The sequence below is a fragment of the Protomyctophum parallelum genome, assembly GCF_964188405.1.
Source record: "Protomyctophum parallelum genome assembly, chromosome: 2".
NCBI classification, from domain to species: Eukaryota; Metazoa; Chordata; class Actinopteri; order Myctophiformes; family Myctophidae; genus Protomyctophum; species Protomyctophum parallelum.
The window spans coordinates 24,720,430-24,736,021 of NC_139699.1; the positions used below are offsets into that span (position 1 = coordinate 24,720,430).

The 15,592-nt window shown below is 42.0% G+C and overlaps 1 protein-coding gene across 1 annotated transcript in view; it reads right to left on the minus strand.

Moving 5' to 3' along the window:
• The window catches only part of LOC310855150 (NT-3 growth factor receptor-like), a 262,706-nt gene that overhangs the window by 86,234 nt on the left and 160,880 nt on the right, over positions 1–15,592 (minus strand). Inside the window, 3 exon segments of the mRNA XM_083760043.1 lie at positions 1,359–1,461; positions 4,342–4,391; positions 7,569–7,874. Of these exon segments, the coding sequence (XP_083616169.1) occupies positions 1,359–1,461; positions 4,342–4,391; positions 7,569–7,874 (459 nt within the window).

Genomic DNA, 15,592 nt, shown 5'->3' on the forward strand with positions numbered 1-15,592 from the left:
GTGTGTGTGTGTGTGTGTGTGTGTGTGTGTGTGTGTGAACGCTACAATATCAGCTAGACATACAATTTACAATTTACAATTTAGGCATTTAGCAGACGCTCTTAATCCAGAGCGACTTACATTTAAGCAAGAACAAAAGCATGGGAATACATCACATAAAAGCATTTATCATGAAACATGCGTAAGCTAAGAAGGTAACAGTGGAATATCTATATGATGAAACTATACATACACTATACATAATAAACTATACATATTCACTACTATGCTATACATATGTACTATGGCGTGCTATGACTATATACAATACAATTATAGTGCTGTCTACATAACATGCTATAAGTCTGTGTCAAATGCTATCTAAGCCAACAGAAATGCTATCTAAGGGGTTAGGGTAAGTGCTATGGGCCATGATGGAGTCTGAAAAGGTGGGTTTTCAGGCTACGGCGGAAGATTGGGAGTGATGCTGCAGTTCTGACTGCAATGGGAAGTGCATTCCACAGTTTTGGAGCCAGAAGGGAGAAGAGTTTGGGACGTGTGGAGCGTTGTCCCGGCGTTTTTAGTGAGGGTACTTCCAGTTTCCCTGCGTTGGCTGATCTGAGTGCGCGGGAGGGTTTGTAGGGTTCAATCATACTTGTAAGATATGGGGGAGCCATACCTTTGGTTGCTTTGAATGCCAGCATCAGAGTTTTGTATTCTGTGCGGGCAGCGACCGGGAGCCAGTGGAGGGAGCGGAGCAGGGGGGAGACATGTGAGAATTTTGGCTGGTTGAAGACCAAGCGAGCTGCTGCATTTTGGATCAGCTGGAGAGGCTTAAGTGCACATGCTGGTAGGCCAGTAAGGAGGGAGTTACAATAGTCGAGTTTTGACTAGACTGTTGTCTGGATTAGGAGCTGGGCTGATTCCTGGGTGAGGAACGGTCTAATTCGTCGTATGTTATAGAGTGTGAACCTACATGATCGAGTGACAGCTGTGATGTGAGCTTTGAACGAGAGCTGACTGTCCAGGACAACACCAAGATTCCTGGCTGTTGGGACAGACGTTACCAGGGCGTTGTCTACGGAAATAGTTAGCTCCCGCATAGGGCAGGACTTAGCTGGGAAGAAGAGAAGCTCAGTCTTGTCTGGGTTCAGCTAAGACTGAGCTTCTCTTCTTCCCAGCTAAGTCCTGCCCTATGCGGGAGCTATAGACATAATGGCTATGGCTTTTGTGTTCATGCATGCATGCGTACGTGTGTACATAATGTGTGCGTGTGCGTGTGTATGCGTGCATGCTTGTGCGTGGGTCGGTCAGTGTGTATGTGTGTGCGTGGGTGGGTGTGTGTAACCTATTAGACACAGATGGACATTTAGACTTACCTTTCATGCCGAACTTGGAGCGTCTGCCATATTTGTTGATGAGGACAAACAGCACAAGGAGGAGGACGCAGGCAAAGCCCGCAAGGCCCACAGCAATAGAAACCTAACGAAGACAATTCAAATATGGTTTACACATTTACACATCATTTTAACTTAATTGTTAATGTCTTCTCTAAATTGACTCTCTAAACAACAATACACAGGCCATTCTTTAGAGTTTGCAGCTCTACCATTCGCTGTCCAACAAACTTCAGTGTAGATTTCAGTGGTGCTGTGTTTGGAAGCAGTTTGGTAATCATAATAATTATCACGATAACCATTGTTACGTAATATTACCATGCCAAGCTTCTCACACCATGTCCTGGGGAGTATTCCAGAAAGCTGGCCTAAGATATCTTGAACTTCAACATGCATGTTTTCATAGATACAGTATATACTGTAGGCCTGCATGGGTCAAAGACGTACGTAAGGATTTCTTAGGTGTCAAAAATGAGTGTTTTAATAATGTTCAAGTGTTTACATTAAATCACATGATGGCATGGCCTTTTTTCACAATAACAATTCACAAGGTTGTATATCAATGCTTAGGCTGTCAGAGGTCAGGTCTTTCCATTTGAGTTAGACTACTTATTTTTCATGTCTTACCTTATGAAGTTGTGTAGACTAGACATATAGAGGAGCCAGGTCAAAGCCCTTGTACAATATGTGAGAACGTGCTCAACCAAAAAAGAGCCATTCCTCCATTAATAGACTTAACTAGAACTGCACTCTGTCGAGTGCATACTTGCTTGTTGCACACTAGTAGGCCATAAATGGCCAACTAGTGCGCAAGCAGAGCGCGCAAGTCCTTTCGACCGCTGTAAACTGTCAAATCTCAGTATCTCTGTGAAGGAACGTTTGAAATGATTAATGTTTAGATGTAACTATTTGCTACCTACTTTATACATATAAACATCTAGTATTATTAAGTATGATTCAAGTTTCTATCTATATAAGAAATACTGTTTTATCGTTGTAGATATATTCTGGATCCCTTTTTAGTTTTTCAGAGACAAATAAATAATTTATATGTGTTGAAAAAAAAGTATATAAACTGAATTAAAATATGTTATACAGTATAATTTTTCTGTAAACGGTGGAATCTCAATATATCTGTGAAGAAACATTTGAAATGTCTAATTATTAGGTGTAACTATTTACTACCTATCTACTTTATGCATGTAAACACCTAGAAAAAAAAAGTATATAAACTGAATTAAAATATATTATACAGTATAATTATTGTATTAACAAAGTATTATTTATTGTAAATTGTCAATTATTTTAAATCTATTTCATGTTGGACTATAGTGATATTAATACTAAATCATGATCAGAGTAATATGTGTCTCTAACTTCAATTTCTTTAATAATACTTTCACATTTGTTAAAATATACATGATCTAAAATACTTCCGTAATCTGTAGTTGGATTTGTATTTAATTGTTTAAAGCCTAATTTTGACATGTAGGTCTTTATACTTCTTTCTATCTCAGTATTATGGTCTTCATTGAAATCTCCTATTATCATAATTGCAGAAGTCGGACATGATAGATACTTTACCATGTTTTCGAGAAATGCGTTTAATTTTGAAAGGTCTGTTTTAGGTGATACATAAGAATGATATATAGATTTGTATCTTTTACATGTATACATATATGTTCTACTTTCTCTAATATCCTGCTTTCAGTTTGAATTTTTCAATGGAAATATCTTCTTTTATAGCAAACATAACTCCCCCACCTATATCTTTTTCTCTGTCATTCCTCATTGTATTGTAATTCGTGTTCGTTGTTTTTAATTTAAAAGTAATGTTATTATTTTTCTTTAAGTGTGTTTCAGTAAAAGCTATTAGATCCAACATTTCGAGTTGGGAATCTGAGTTTATATCTTCTAAATGTGTTAGATAACCTCTGACGTTCAATAACGTATACTATACCGTATACATAATCAGTAAAAATAAAATAGCAAATTGTTCCTGATCTGCTGGGACCAGAGTACGTGGTGTGTATATGTATGACTAGCTCTAAATGATGACGTAAGTAATATATATAGTATATATAGTATATAGGCATATACTATATACGTATACATATATACTCTATACTCTATACTGTATAAAGTGTGTAGTTGTAAATTGATTAGCGGTATACTGTGGTTACTTTGCGCCAAAAACCGTGACAGCTGTTCCGCCATTTGATGTTTATGCAAGAAAACAGCTAATCTGTGCCTGGTTTGCTGGAGCAAATGACCACAAATGACCATATTTCTTACGTCATCATTAAGAGCTAGTCATACACATACACACCACGTACTCTGGTCCCAGCAGATCAGGCACAATTTGCTATTTTATTTTTACTGATTATGTATATAGTATACCTATGACTAGCTCTAAATGATGACGTAAGAAATATATATAGTATATAGGCATATACTATATATGTATAAATATATACTCTATACTCTATACTGTATAAAGTGTGTAGTAAGTTGATTAGCGGTATACTGTGGTTACTTTGCGCCAAAAACCGTGACAGCTGTTCCGCCATTTGATGCTTACGCAGAAAAACATCAAATCTGTGCCTGTGTTGCTGGACCAAATGACCACAAATGACCATATTTCTTACGTCATCATTAAGAGCTAGTCATACACATACACACCACGTACTCTGGTCCCAGCAGATCAGGCACAATTTGCTATTTTATTTTTTACTGATTATGTATATAGTATACGTATGACTAGCTCTAAATGATGACGTAAGAGATATGGTCATTTGTGGTCATTTGGTCCAGCAACACAGGCACAGATTTGATGTTTTTCTGCGTAAGCATCGAATGGCGGAACATCTGTCACGACGAAGGAGACCGGGCGAAAACATTTCTTGCGCGCTCTGCTTGCGCAAGTAATGACTGACATACAGAGGTTTATTAATAATATACTCACCCCAAAACTGTCTTCATCTGGTCGGTTAGAGTCACTGCCTGATGGTGTAGCTGAAAAACACAATATGGATATTCCAATATAAATGGTTTGAGCTTCACAATAGTATGTCTACCATAATATGGGTAGACATATTAGTGTTGCATTAATTGCTACTTAAAACATGACAGTAATACTTTACTACCACTATGCAATGGGCTTATTAGAATATAATAAAGTAAAGTATATATTTATTCATTATGTAATTAGATTAGCCACACATTTCATGCTCTGCCTTGTGTAAAATACCCCCAAAAAGGTTGATACAATATCTTGAAAAATCTGAACGAGAGTGTGTTGTTCAAGACTAGGTAAAGAGAGAGAGAGAGAGAGAGAGAGAGAGAGAGAGAGAGAGAGAGAGAGAGAGAGATTGCATGAGGAAGCACAATGTTCATATTGGTGGTGACTCTGGTGGTGGGATCTCTTTATCTATAAAGTTGACAGTGTGTCAAACTACAGTCTTACCCACAGCCTATTTTCAAGTGGAGTAAACGAGATGAGTCGAGTGACGAGAGAGTAAAAGGGAGCCCTGAGGCAGAGTCAAAAGTCCAATATTTATTTTTGAAAGATACAGAAAAATGTACAAGTAAAATGTAATGCACGGTCCACCGTCTGTGAGAGATAGAATAGAATAGAATAGAATAGAATAGAATAGAATAGAATAGAATAGAATAGAATAGAATAGAATAGAATAGAAATTATTATCTATTAGCAAATCTGCACGAATGCATAGGAAATGGTGGGTCAGCATTTAAAAAATACAGAGTGTGTGAATGCGTGCGTGCGTGCGTGCATGCGTGCGTGCGTGTGAGCGTGCGTGCGTGCATGCGTGAAAGCATGAGATGGGAAGACAGAAAGGCAGGAGGGGCTGATTGGTAAATTCTGCTGCGGCTGCAGAGCAGAGCAGAGCAGAGTAATTGTAGATAAATTAATGGCCGCAAGCTATGCCGACTGCTACTGGCAGCTTAGCTCTGTACTAGAGAAAATGTGTACGTGCATGCATGTGTGCATGCATGTTTGTGTGTTCCGTGTGTGTGTTCCGTGTGTGTTCTGTGTCTGTGTTTGTCAAACACATGGAAATGTATGTGGCCTATCACCCTCAGCCCTCATTTGTTCGCTCTCCTATCCTATTATCACTATTTTCTCTCTCTTACTCGTTCCATCTTTCTGTTGGCCTCCCTCCATGGTTTATTTCTACATCCTCGTCTCCTATCTCTCCAGAGTACTTGGGTACTCTTAGGTCTTTGTGTGACCTCCATCCCACTCATCTCTCCTTTACATCGTTCTCCCCCTCCCCCTGTTCTGTCCATCAAACTCATCTCTCCCACACTCCTGCCGTATACCCAGTGAGTGAGTGTGAGAGAGAGAGAGAGAGAGAGAGAGAGAGAGAGAGAGAGAGAGAGAGAGAGAGAGAGAGAGAGAGAGAGAGAGAGAGAGAGATCTCAACAAACAACCTAGAGAGAGAGAGAGAGAGAGAGAGAGAGAGAGAGAGAGAGAGAGAGAGAGAGAGAGAGAGAGAGAGAGAGAGAGAGAGATCTCAACAAACAACCTTAACTGTAATAATAAACAACAATAGAATCAGGAGATATTAGACCTGGATGACTGCTAAACACCTCCAGGCCCACATTCCTCCTTTCTTACCCCTCAAGGACATAACTATTCCCAGTATAAATTCCCAGTATAAATAAAGGTGATGATGATAACAACAGTAATGTCATTCACTATGACTTTAACTTCAACTAAATTTATAATATTCATAAAAAAATCTGTACATGACAATACTTTACTACCTAAACCCAAAATACTAGCCCGTTGACCGGTGTCCCCCAGGGGCCCATACTTTCCTTTCCCCCTACACCATTTTAATGTCTTAAAGAACGACAGCTGCCTCCTGAATGATGTGACATTTAGAAACAGGTGGAGGGGCACGGTGGCACAGTTGGTAGTGCTGTCGCCTCACAGCTAGAAGGTCCTGGGTTCGATTCCCGCTGGGGACGCTGTGGGCACTGGCGGCGTATTCCCTCCTCCGCGTCATCAGTGCCCATACTCGAGGCGGGGGTTGGCAAAAGGGCCTTTCTGTGTGGAGTTTGCATGTTCTCCCCGTGTCCCCTAGGGTAGATACCCTCACAAAAACATGCCGTAATCCTGGTCTCTAAAACTACCTCCCCCTGGCCACCCGGGGCGCCTGATGGAGGGGAAAGGAGCTGGTCGGAATAACGTGTCCCTTCCACGCGCTACGTCCGGCCGGGGAAATTCCCCTCTGTCAGGTGAAAAGAAGCAGCATGGACTCCTCATGCATAGAAGGAGGCATGAGGTCAGTCTGCTGCCCCCCAGGTTGGCAGAGGAAGTGTAGCGCCCAGGATTACATTAGACAATTGGCACTGGGTAAAAAGAAAACTGGGTTACAAAATCGTGGGATAAAAATGTAAATTAAAAAAATAAAATAAACAGGTGGTACGCAGGACCTCTGGAGAGGGAAGTCTCCAGCCCTAAAGTCTGTGTGTCTACCTGTCTCTTCCATGCCCATACAGTAGGCCTATATGGAGTTCCCTCATGTCATCAGTATATCACTTTGGGCGTGCGACACCGTCTTACAACAGAGTGAAAATAAAGTGTAACTAACAACGTAGAAACTAGAATCAAGGTAGAGAGAATCAACTTGATTCCAATGTGTCTAGCTTGATTCAATCAAGGACACATTGGAGTAGCGGAGAAATTACTCATAAATTCACACCTGGAATTAACCTTTATTGACGAATGACAATAGAGAAATGTGCCAGTCTCTCTCTCTCTGCCTCTCACCTGAACCCTAGCTGTTTGGCTTCAGCCCTAGGCACTGCTGGTGGATCTGTTCTTTTTTGGAGGAAGCGACACCCTTGAGTATAAATAAGTATAAAAAGAAGAACGCTGTAACGGGTGCAAATGCACTCATAAAGTGACTATCACTTAACCACATGAACCCCAGCAAACCCTTTTCTGGGCATGTCAGCGAACATCCGGAAAAATATCAGATCTACATACTCACAGATTTCTTTTTAGCTTGTAGATCTTGTTATTTTCAGCAAAGAGATCTAGTGTAGATGGGAAAAGGGAGTGGACCAAGTATAGACCTCTGGTGGACCCCAGTTTTTCACCACTACGTAGGACCATTCAGAGGCCCTTACTGACCCAAAACAAACCTTTCCACTCACCGTCCTCCCCTAAGTCGGGCGCCGCGAGGAAGTGTCCGTAGATGGTCTTGGTGACGGTCCCAAGGGCGTTGCGAGCCTCTAAGGTGTAGTTTCCGTTGTCGACGTGGGTGGGGTTCCTGAAGTTGAGGCAGCCCTCCAGGTAGTCCTGGTAGAAGTCCATCTCGCTGCTGATGTACTGGCTCTGGCTGATCTCCTTCTGCTTGTAGAACCAGCGCAGACGGGGCTGGGGGTAGCCGCGCACCGTGAACTCAATGCAGGTGTCGTGGCGCCGCTCGGGCTCCGAAAGCTTCACAATGACTGGAGGAACTACAACAGAGAAACGGGAGAGAGAGGTGAGAACAATGAGACTCATACCATAGGGTTTTGGGTAAATATGACGTTTTATTCCCCCTTTTCAATTATATTTCTGATTTCACTCCATGTCGCGATTGCAACATGGATTGTAGATCAGCTATTTTCAAAATAAAATAGGGGAAAAGTGATGTACTTTTGTAAGTTTGGGTCGCGGTAATAAGACATCATTCACTTTTGCGTCTTGATCTGAAAAGGTCTGAGAACCCCTCAGGTGGCTTGGCTACGGCCAGGCTGTAAACATATTTTCAGTCACCTCTTGTAAAAACTAATATGCTGTCAAATCTTTCCCTAAACACAGCCAGTGAACAGAGCCTGTCATGATCAGGCAATGTCAATCAATGTGTGATGTGTGTGTTTATAATGTATGGCACCTGCTACATGACAGGGCTATATACTGTAAAAGTAATTCGCTGGTAAGATGTTAGCTTGTTTAGCGAACAGTTTTATAATACAATTATAGGCCAGAGCTGCCAACCCTCACGCAATGAGCCATAAGACACGCAAATTACACTATTCCACTTGCACTCACGCCACACATCGTATTTCTCACACCGTCAAATCACCCCAAGTGGAAAACTGATGCGCCACTGAGACATCCACTTCTGCCGGTATTTACGTAAGCGCTAAAATTAATTAAATTATTGTATCTGAAGTAGCCCAACCTGTTAAAGGGGAATACCACTCATTTTCAACATTGAACTATATGTCATTAATATGCCTTAGAGTTGTTGTGAAAAAAAAAGAAAATCGGACCCAATTTCTTTATTGCACGACGCGTTTCGGCGTTTGGCTTCGTCAGGTGCTGCAAGCACCTGATGAAGCCAAATGGCGAAACGCGTCGTGCAATAAAAAATGAAGCATAAATAATCTTGTCCTATATATACATAATTTTTATCTCACGATTTTGCAACCCAATTTTTTTCACCCAGTGTCAATTATCGAATGTAATCCTGGGCGCTACACTTCCTCTGCCAACCTGGGGGGCAGCGGACTGACCTCATGCTTCCTTCTATGCATGAGGAGTCCAAGCTGCTTCTTTTCACCTGACAGGGGGGGAATTTCCCCGGCCAGACGTAGCGCGTGGAAGGAACACGTTATTCCGACCAGTTCCTTTCCCCTCCCGTAGTCACTTGAGTGGCAGCGTGGCCTTCGGCACTTCCGCCCCAGAGTACAAATTGATCCGCCCTCCCGGCGACACACATATATCCAACAAACTGCAGCGGTCAATGAATCATCTATTTTTTTAAATATATATCTATGGGTAGAACGACAGGGCTGGAGTCATGGAGAGATACACTGATGGATATGGAGAGATGCGGAGAGAGAACTGAGAGTCAGAGAGAGAGAGAGAGGGGGGGGGGGGAGCGAGAGGAAGAAAGAGGGGAGATAGAGAGCACAATTTCAAATGTACATTTTCAAATATCGCACAAAAGAACAGAAATGGAAACTTTATTTAAACACGTTATTTAAAAACGTTTAAATAAAATGTAAATGTTTGCATAGGGTGTAAGTTTGCGATGAAGTGGCATTGGAATCACTTTCGTCAAATAAAGAATGATGGTTTCCTCTCATAGAGGACACAGTGGTAACACAATGGCAAGGTGTTTGTTGGATGGGCAGAGAAGAGAGAAAAAAGAATGCTGAGAACACCGACAATGTGGGAGCCCCATCTCTGCAGCCTTGCCGGTCATTCACCTTAAGCAGCAGCAGCACCAGGGGAGTTCAATGCCCTGAAGAGGCCAGTGCAGCACCCTCATCTACAGGCCTCGACTTCGAGCACAGCATACACCAGCAGGGGCCAAGAGCCATTTATAAGTTCAGCCTTCAATGGCACACAATCCTCAGCTGTGTTGGAACTAACGTGTTAGTAATGTGTAATTGTGTATTACTATAATGCAATTTTTTGTGAGAACTAGTAACGTGGCTATAGTTTATTTTACCAACCTCGTGACGTTGTTTTGTTATAGTTATGACATTTAAATGGGCACGTTACTCTTTATGTGAGAATAGCCGACAACTTCAGAGGATTACCTGTTCATTATGATCCAACTTCTACTCTCACACTAACCCCATCTATAACCTCTGCTCACAGGCAGTAGGACTCCCCTCACTGCGTTGATGTTGAGTTCCAGCAATTCTTACCTATTTGTGTGGCATAAAACAGAAGGTAGTCCTAGTATGATACATGACCATAGTTCTGACAGTCTGGAAGAATAAATCCATAGGATGAAACATCCTTTTAAAACAGACTTTTAGCCAGCACGCCTGCCTGTTTAACATAGAGGCTCATTCCTGATTGAAAACGCACATGCACGTATATGGAAGCATGTTCCCGATCTGCCTGCTCCAGAAAAACTGATTTAAAGGTATGTCGTTGTTGAGAAATGATTCCTGTATCTATACTACTTTTCATCATAGTTTAAACCACAGAATAACTAATTTAACTAGAAAATACTGTTCCTGAAGAAACAGTGTGGGCTCGAGACCGACATCTTGTGAACAGCCCAGTAGCCAATACCTGCATCGTGCGGATGACATGTAACCTCCTCCCTCTGTCTTCCTATTGGTTGACCCACATGACGTCACAGGGCCGATAATAAAACAGGACTAAAGGGTGAATAAAGAGTAGCAATTGATGATGTCACAGCCCAGTAACCAATGAAAACACAGGGACCCTGTCCAGTGTCCATATATGGAGCTGTTCTGACATCATTCTGCAGTCTGCATAGACTCCATATTTGGGAATGCTTGACAAAGAACTCATTGGACCGAATGGAAACAAGACCGCAAGGTCTTTCTTCGGTGCTGTCCTTTTGGACCAACATTTATGTGCTTTACTGTACCCTGTACTGTTTGCATCTTATTGTAATTTTTTTTATCAATCAATCAAAATATATGGGCATAAAAGGGACACAATATCTGGGTAGGGCATTTATTTCCAACTTGCATCGTTACAAGTAGGCCAGTGCCCAACGGGCACCGCTGTAGAGGCTCCAACTGGCACCGCTCTAGTATCTATGAATGCACAACGTCTCTGTACGTGTGTACAGTATATACGTTTGTAATTAAATCCACGTAACTCGAGAACCGATCGTCCCACCGACTTCAAGTTCAGCACAAAAGCCTCTGCCCGGCTTCTGGACAGGACCCAAATTTGCCAAGCTGGCCTGTTCTGACATCACAATGATGTTTTTCTGCATAAACATCGAATGGCGGGACAGCTGTCACGGCAGAAGAGACCGGGCGAAAACATTACTTGCGCGCTCTGCTTGCGCAAGTAATAACTGGGACATGCATTTCCAACTTGCATCGTTCCAAGTAGGCCAGTGCCCAACGGGCACCGCTCAAGTGATAGAAATAGTGGACTTGCTTCTCGAGCTTCATGTGACGTCACAGTGCAGAGAGAAAATGGGTCTGGGAATAAATACGATAACAATAGTGGACTTACTTCTCGAGCCCACTTACTGTAATTCTTGAGCCATATTCGCATTTTGGAATTGGTCAAATACTGGTTTTGCCTATCAGAACCAACAATGTGTCTATAGGCTCTGAGAAAGGCATGCAGAACATTCCATAGACAGTTTGCTCTGTCTATTGAGCTATACAGAGAATGGAGCCTTAACTCTAACAGTATTAGTACCACATTATTCCTACAAAGACAATTGTGTGTAAAAAAACACTTCCACAGAGAAGCAAAAACAATAGCCAGAATGTAGCATTGCAGCTAATTACAGTTCTGTAAAGAGAAGAGAGACGGACAGACAGGGAGCTCAACTTGAAATGCAGAGGCTGTCACATGCGGTAGCTAATTTCTCTGTCAATCAGATTACTCTAATCAGAACATTGGTTTAAGCTGTTTTAGGACATTTCCAGAGACAATACCGCAGCACTGGAGGGAGGAGATTTAATTACCAGCAGAGCATGTGCTGAAAAATTAATAACTTAATTTGAGGCGGCAGCAGTAGAGAGGGGCAATGGTAGGGGGGGGGAGGACAAAAAAAAAAGAAGGCTGGAGCCAGGAGAGGCCATTATGCCATAAAACAAGAGAAGGAGACGAAGAATAAAGACCCTGAACAATTTCATTGTCTCATTCCCTCTCTGCCCATCAATCAGTGAATCTCTACTCAAACTTTTCACACACACACACACACACACACACACACACACACACACACACACACACACTAGGCTATATACAGGGGTGCGCATAAGTGTGCCAGTGCGCATGCATCGTCAAAATGCATGCTGCGCGGCAGATCAAAGGCTTTTTTGCTCAGTCAATACTGCTAAATAAAGACTACATGAGCAATCTGCCAGTTAGATATTGAGTGGAATTCTTTATCTATCCGTGTAAACTGAGGAAAGGCCATTGAATTGAACGGAAATCCACTAAGTGGATTTCAAGGTACATGTATATTGTTTGCAATGTTTGGGACTAAAGTGGTGAACAGACAGAAGGGCGGCTGACCACAGCAAGGATCCTTATAACCCTGCCGATTACTTCCACCAAGGAGGTAATCTTTTTGCCCGTCTGTCTGTCTGTTTGTCTGTTATCAGGATAAAATTGAGCAGTTACTGTATGAACGCGTTTGTACAAAACGTGGTGGAAAGGTTGGTCTGTGGCCAAGGAAGAACCCTGACTTTCCATCTTCACCAAAGCACTTTGTGAGATAATGTTATATTACATTAGGCTACATCCATTGTCTATGTATCGTGATGTTGACATTTAAAGAAGACTGCTTCGAGAGTGATGCATCCATAAATCCAACTCGTGCAGGTCACTGTGCAGGGTTGCACAAGCCTTAGTGTGAGCAAACTGTAGTGTTTTATATCGTTTTTCTTTTCATATAAATTATATGGACACATAAATGAAAGCACCGAGCAAAGTATGTAGTCCAAAGCAGTGTGAATTTAAGAGAAAGGTTAGTACACACTACTAAGTTATATTAATAAATAGTCATGGTGCGCAATTAAATAGTAAGTAGCAAATACTAAGCCTGAACTAGTAGCTACTATGACTCTAGGGAATTTATGCCCTAACATGTACTAGGTGCCAGAAACACGGCAACACATTATAGACAAACTGACACCTAGGTGGCGGAGGTGTGTGATCTACTGAGCTCATTTTATATCATGTCTGTACGATACAGCTGGCTTAGAAGAGAAAATCACCAGACACCTTTGACTGGTTTTGACTGATCTGTCCAGGTTATAGCTGTTACAGGCCTGCTGCCAACCGCTGATACAAATTTTACTGTTTCTTCTTGTGATGCTTTGTGATCTTGTAGATCTGCTATTTTCTCTATTTTTGAAAGTTTGTGAACATTTAACCAGACATTTTGTTGCAGCAATATTATCAATCTCCAAAACAGACAGACTCGCCCCTCAGCCGTCTTGCCTGAGGGCGAGAAGCGACCTCGCCCTTGTGTGCGCATCCGCCTGGGTGACAGAAGACTGCTGGGCAAGCACTGGTGCTTCGGCATGCAAGGTAGATCTTAATTTTCGGGCTTGTTGAGAACTCTAGTTTGGGGCAGGCCCGTCTAGAGTTTAAATGGACAGGTATCAGTTAAAAGGGAGACATTGAAGAGGAAGGATGGATGGGGAAGGATCAACATACTGTATGGAATGTCAGAACAGGTCAGCTCCATATATGGAGATCTAAGGGTTTGAGGTTTGAGGTTTGAGGTCAGATGTAGAGTTGCTGGCCAATATTGATGACATCAGGGATCTCCATCCCGATGATGTCATGTGATGTCTCGTGTTCTCTCACTTCGGGTGACCAACCAACCAAACAACACACTGACAGGAAATGCACGATTCCATATAGTTAACTGCGACCTGCAAACGTGGAAGGCTTGCTTAGCCTCCTCATAGGTCCTTATAAGGGCCACTGCCCATTGAAATAATATTAGTCATTCTGTCATATTAAAGGGCCAAGCGACTAAATATAAATTATTAGGTGTTTTGAAGATGATCAAACCATTACTTTTAAAGTGGTGAGGCTTGATTTTATGCCCCTTCATTTGTCTATATATCTCTCTCCGTCTCTATCTTTCTGTCTCATCTCGTCTCGCTCCACTTTAGATCAAGGCTGACGGTCTGTGTGTGTGTGTGTGTGTGTGTGAGTGTGTGCGTGCGTGCGTAGCGTGCTGCGTCTGTGCATGTGTGCATGTGTGGTTATATATTTGATGAAACATGGGGGTGTATCACATGGTTTTTGATGATTATAAGTGAATTTCTCTCCTCGGCCTCGGCCTGCTAGCTAGCCTGAAGCGGAAGATTCCTGCTAATTGGCTTCATCAGTTTTCCTCTGAGTTCGGGGGAGACGAGTGTTCAACACCTCATTGAATTCTAAATGTACCTGCAGAACCTGGCCGTTTGCGCCGCAATGGACCATATTTCTCTTTTCCCCATCAAGGCTGTAAATTATTCCACGAGAATGTCAGTGTCGTTAACAAAAGATATATATTTCGGTCTGTGGAATATTCAAACGAGGCCGCTAAAAGCCGGCAGTGTCTTAAATCATGCAGGAGCGGGGGAAAAAGAGCCTGTCTTTTTAATCGACAATAGCGCGACATTCACACTGCTAACCAGGTGTATTTCCCGCGAAAGCCTTTTAAGGGTTCTTCGTTGTTCTCTGGTTTAATTCCCTGCTGTCGGCCTCAGTTGGATTGTGGCTGGCATGTGTTGACAGCCGTCATTCCATTCACCCACAAAACACAAAGTTATTAAGCATATTGCACATATTGCACACTGCACCATAATTTGTACAGTAATTTGACAGTAATTGAAGAAAAGAAACTGGGACCTTTTCTTAAAGGTATATTCAGTGATTTCACTCAAAAAACCTTAGGTTTCGTTTTTGGCTGTGGGACCCAGCCTTTCGTCCAATCAGGATAGAGAGTCAAAAACGAAACCTAAGGTTTTTTGACCCCCAGGGGTTAACTGGGGACAGGGAGGAACTCCTTATTTGGCCAGCACACTCTATAATAGGGAGGATTATCACAACAAAACAAAAAAATAAGTGATATTTGAATTAAGTGAAATCACTGAATATACCTTTAAGCCCTTTTGTTTTGTCGTATGACAGATAACGACAAGAGAGGATCTACAAGCTTTCAATGTGTCGAGTCTCATGGAACGCCATGAGTGAGCTTGTAGATCTGCTATTTTCTCTATAAACAAGAAAAGAAAAACACTTGCAGTACCCTTGTGGCCCATCGTTTGAGAACCAGTGGACTATGATATACTGTAGTGTATACCACTCATATACAGTAGATACATGCCAAGATTGGGCCTCAAATGTAGTCACTAACTGTTTTAGCTAGTCTTTAAATTGTATTCTGTAAGAATATGAAAATATAATGCATGTTAGCCAACAGATGGCTTCAGCTAACCAAAATGATTGAATAATGACTTGTGTCTGTGAATGGATAATTACATTTTGGCTCAGATATAGCTCTCACTTTGGGACCATTCACATTTAGGTGGAAAAGCGAGGCATTCACTTTTAAGTTATCATTTATTGATCCCTGTGGGGTAAGTCCTCTGCATTCAACCCATTCTATACGTATTAGACACAGTGGGAGACCAGCTCAAGGGCACTGGCAGGACTATATACACAACCCTATGTGTTGCAACCCACAGGGAGACTGAGAACCTGCACACTT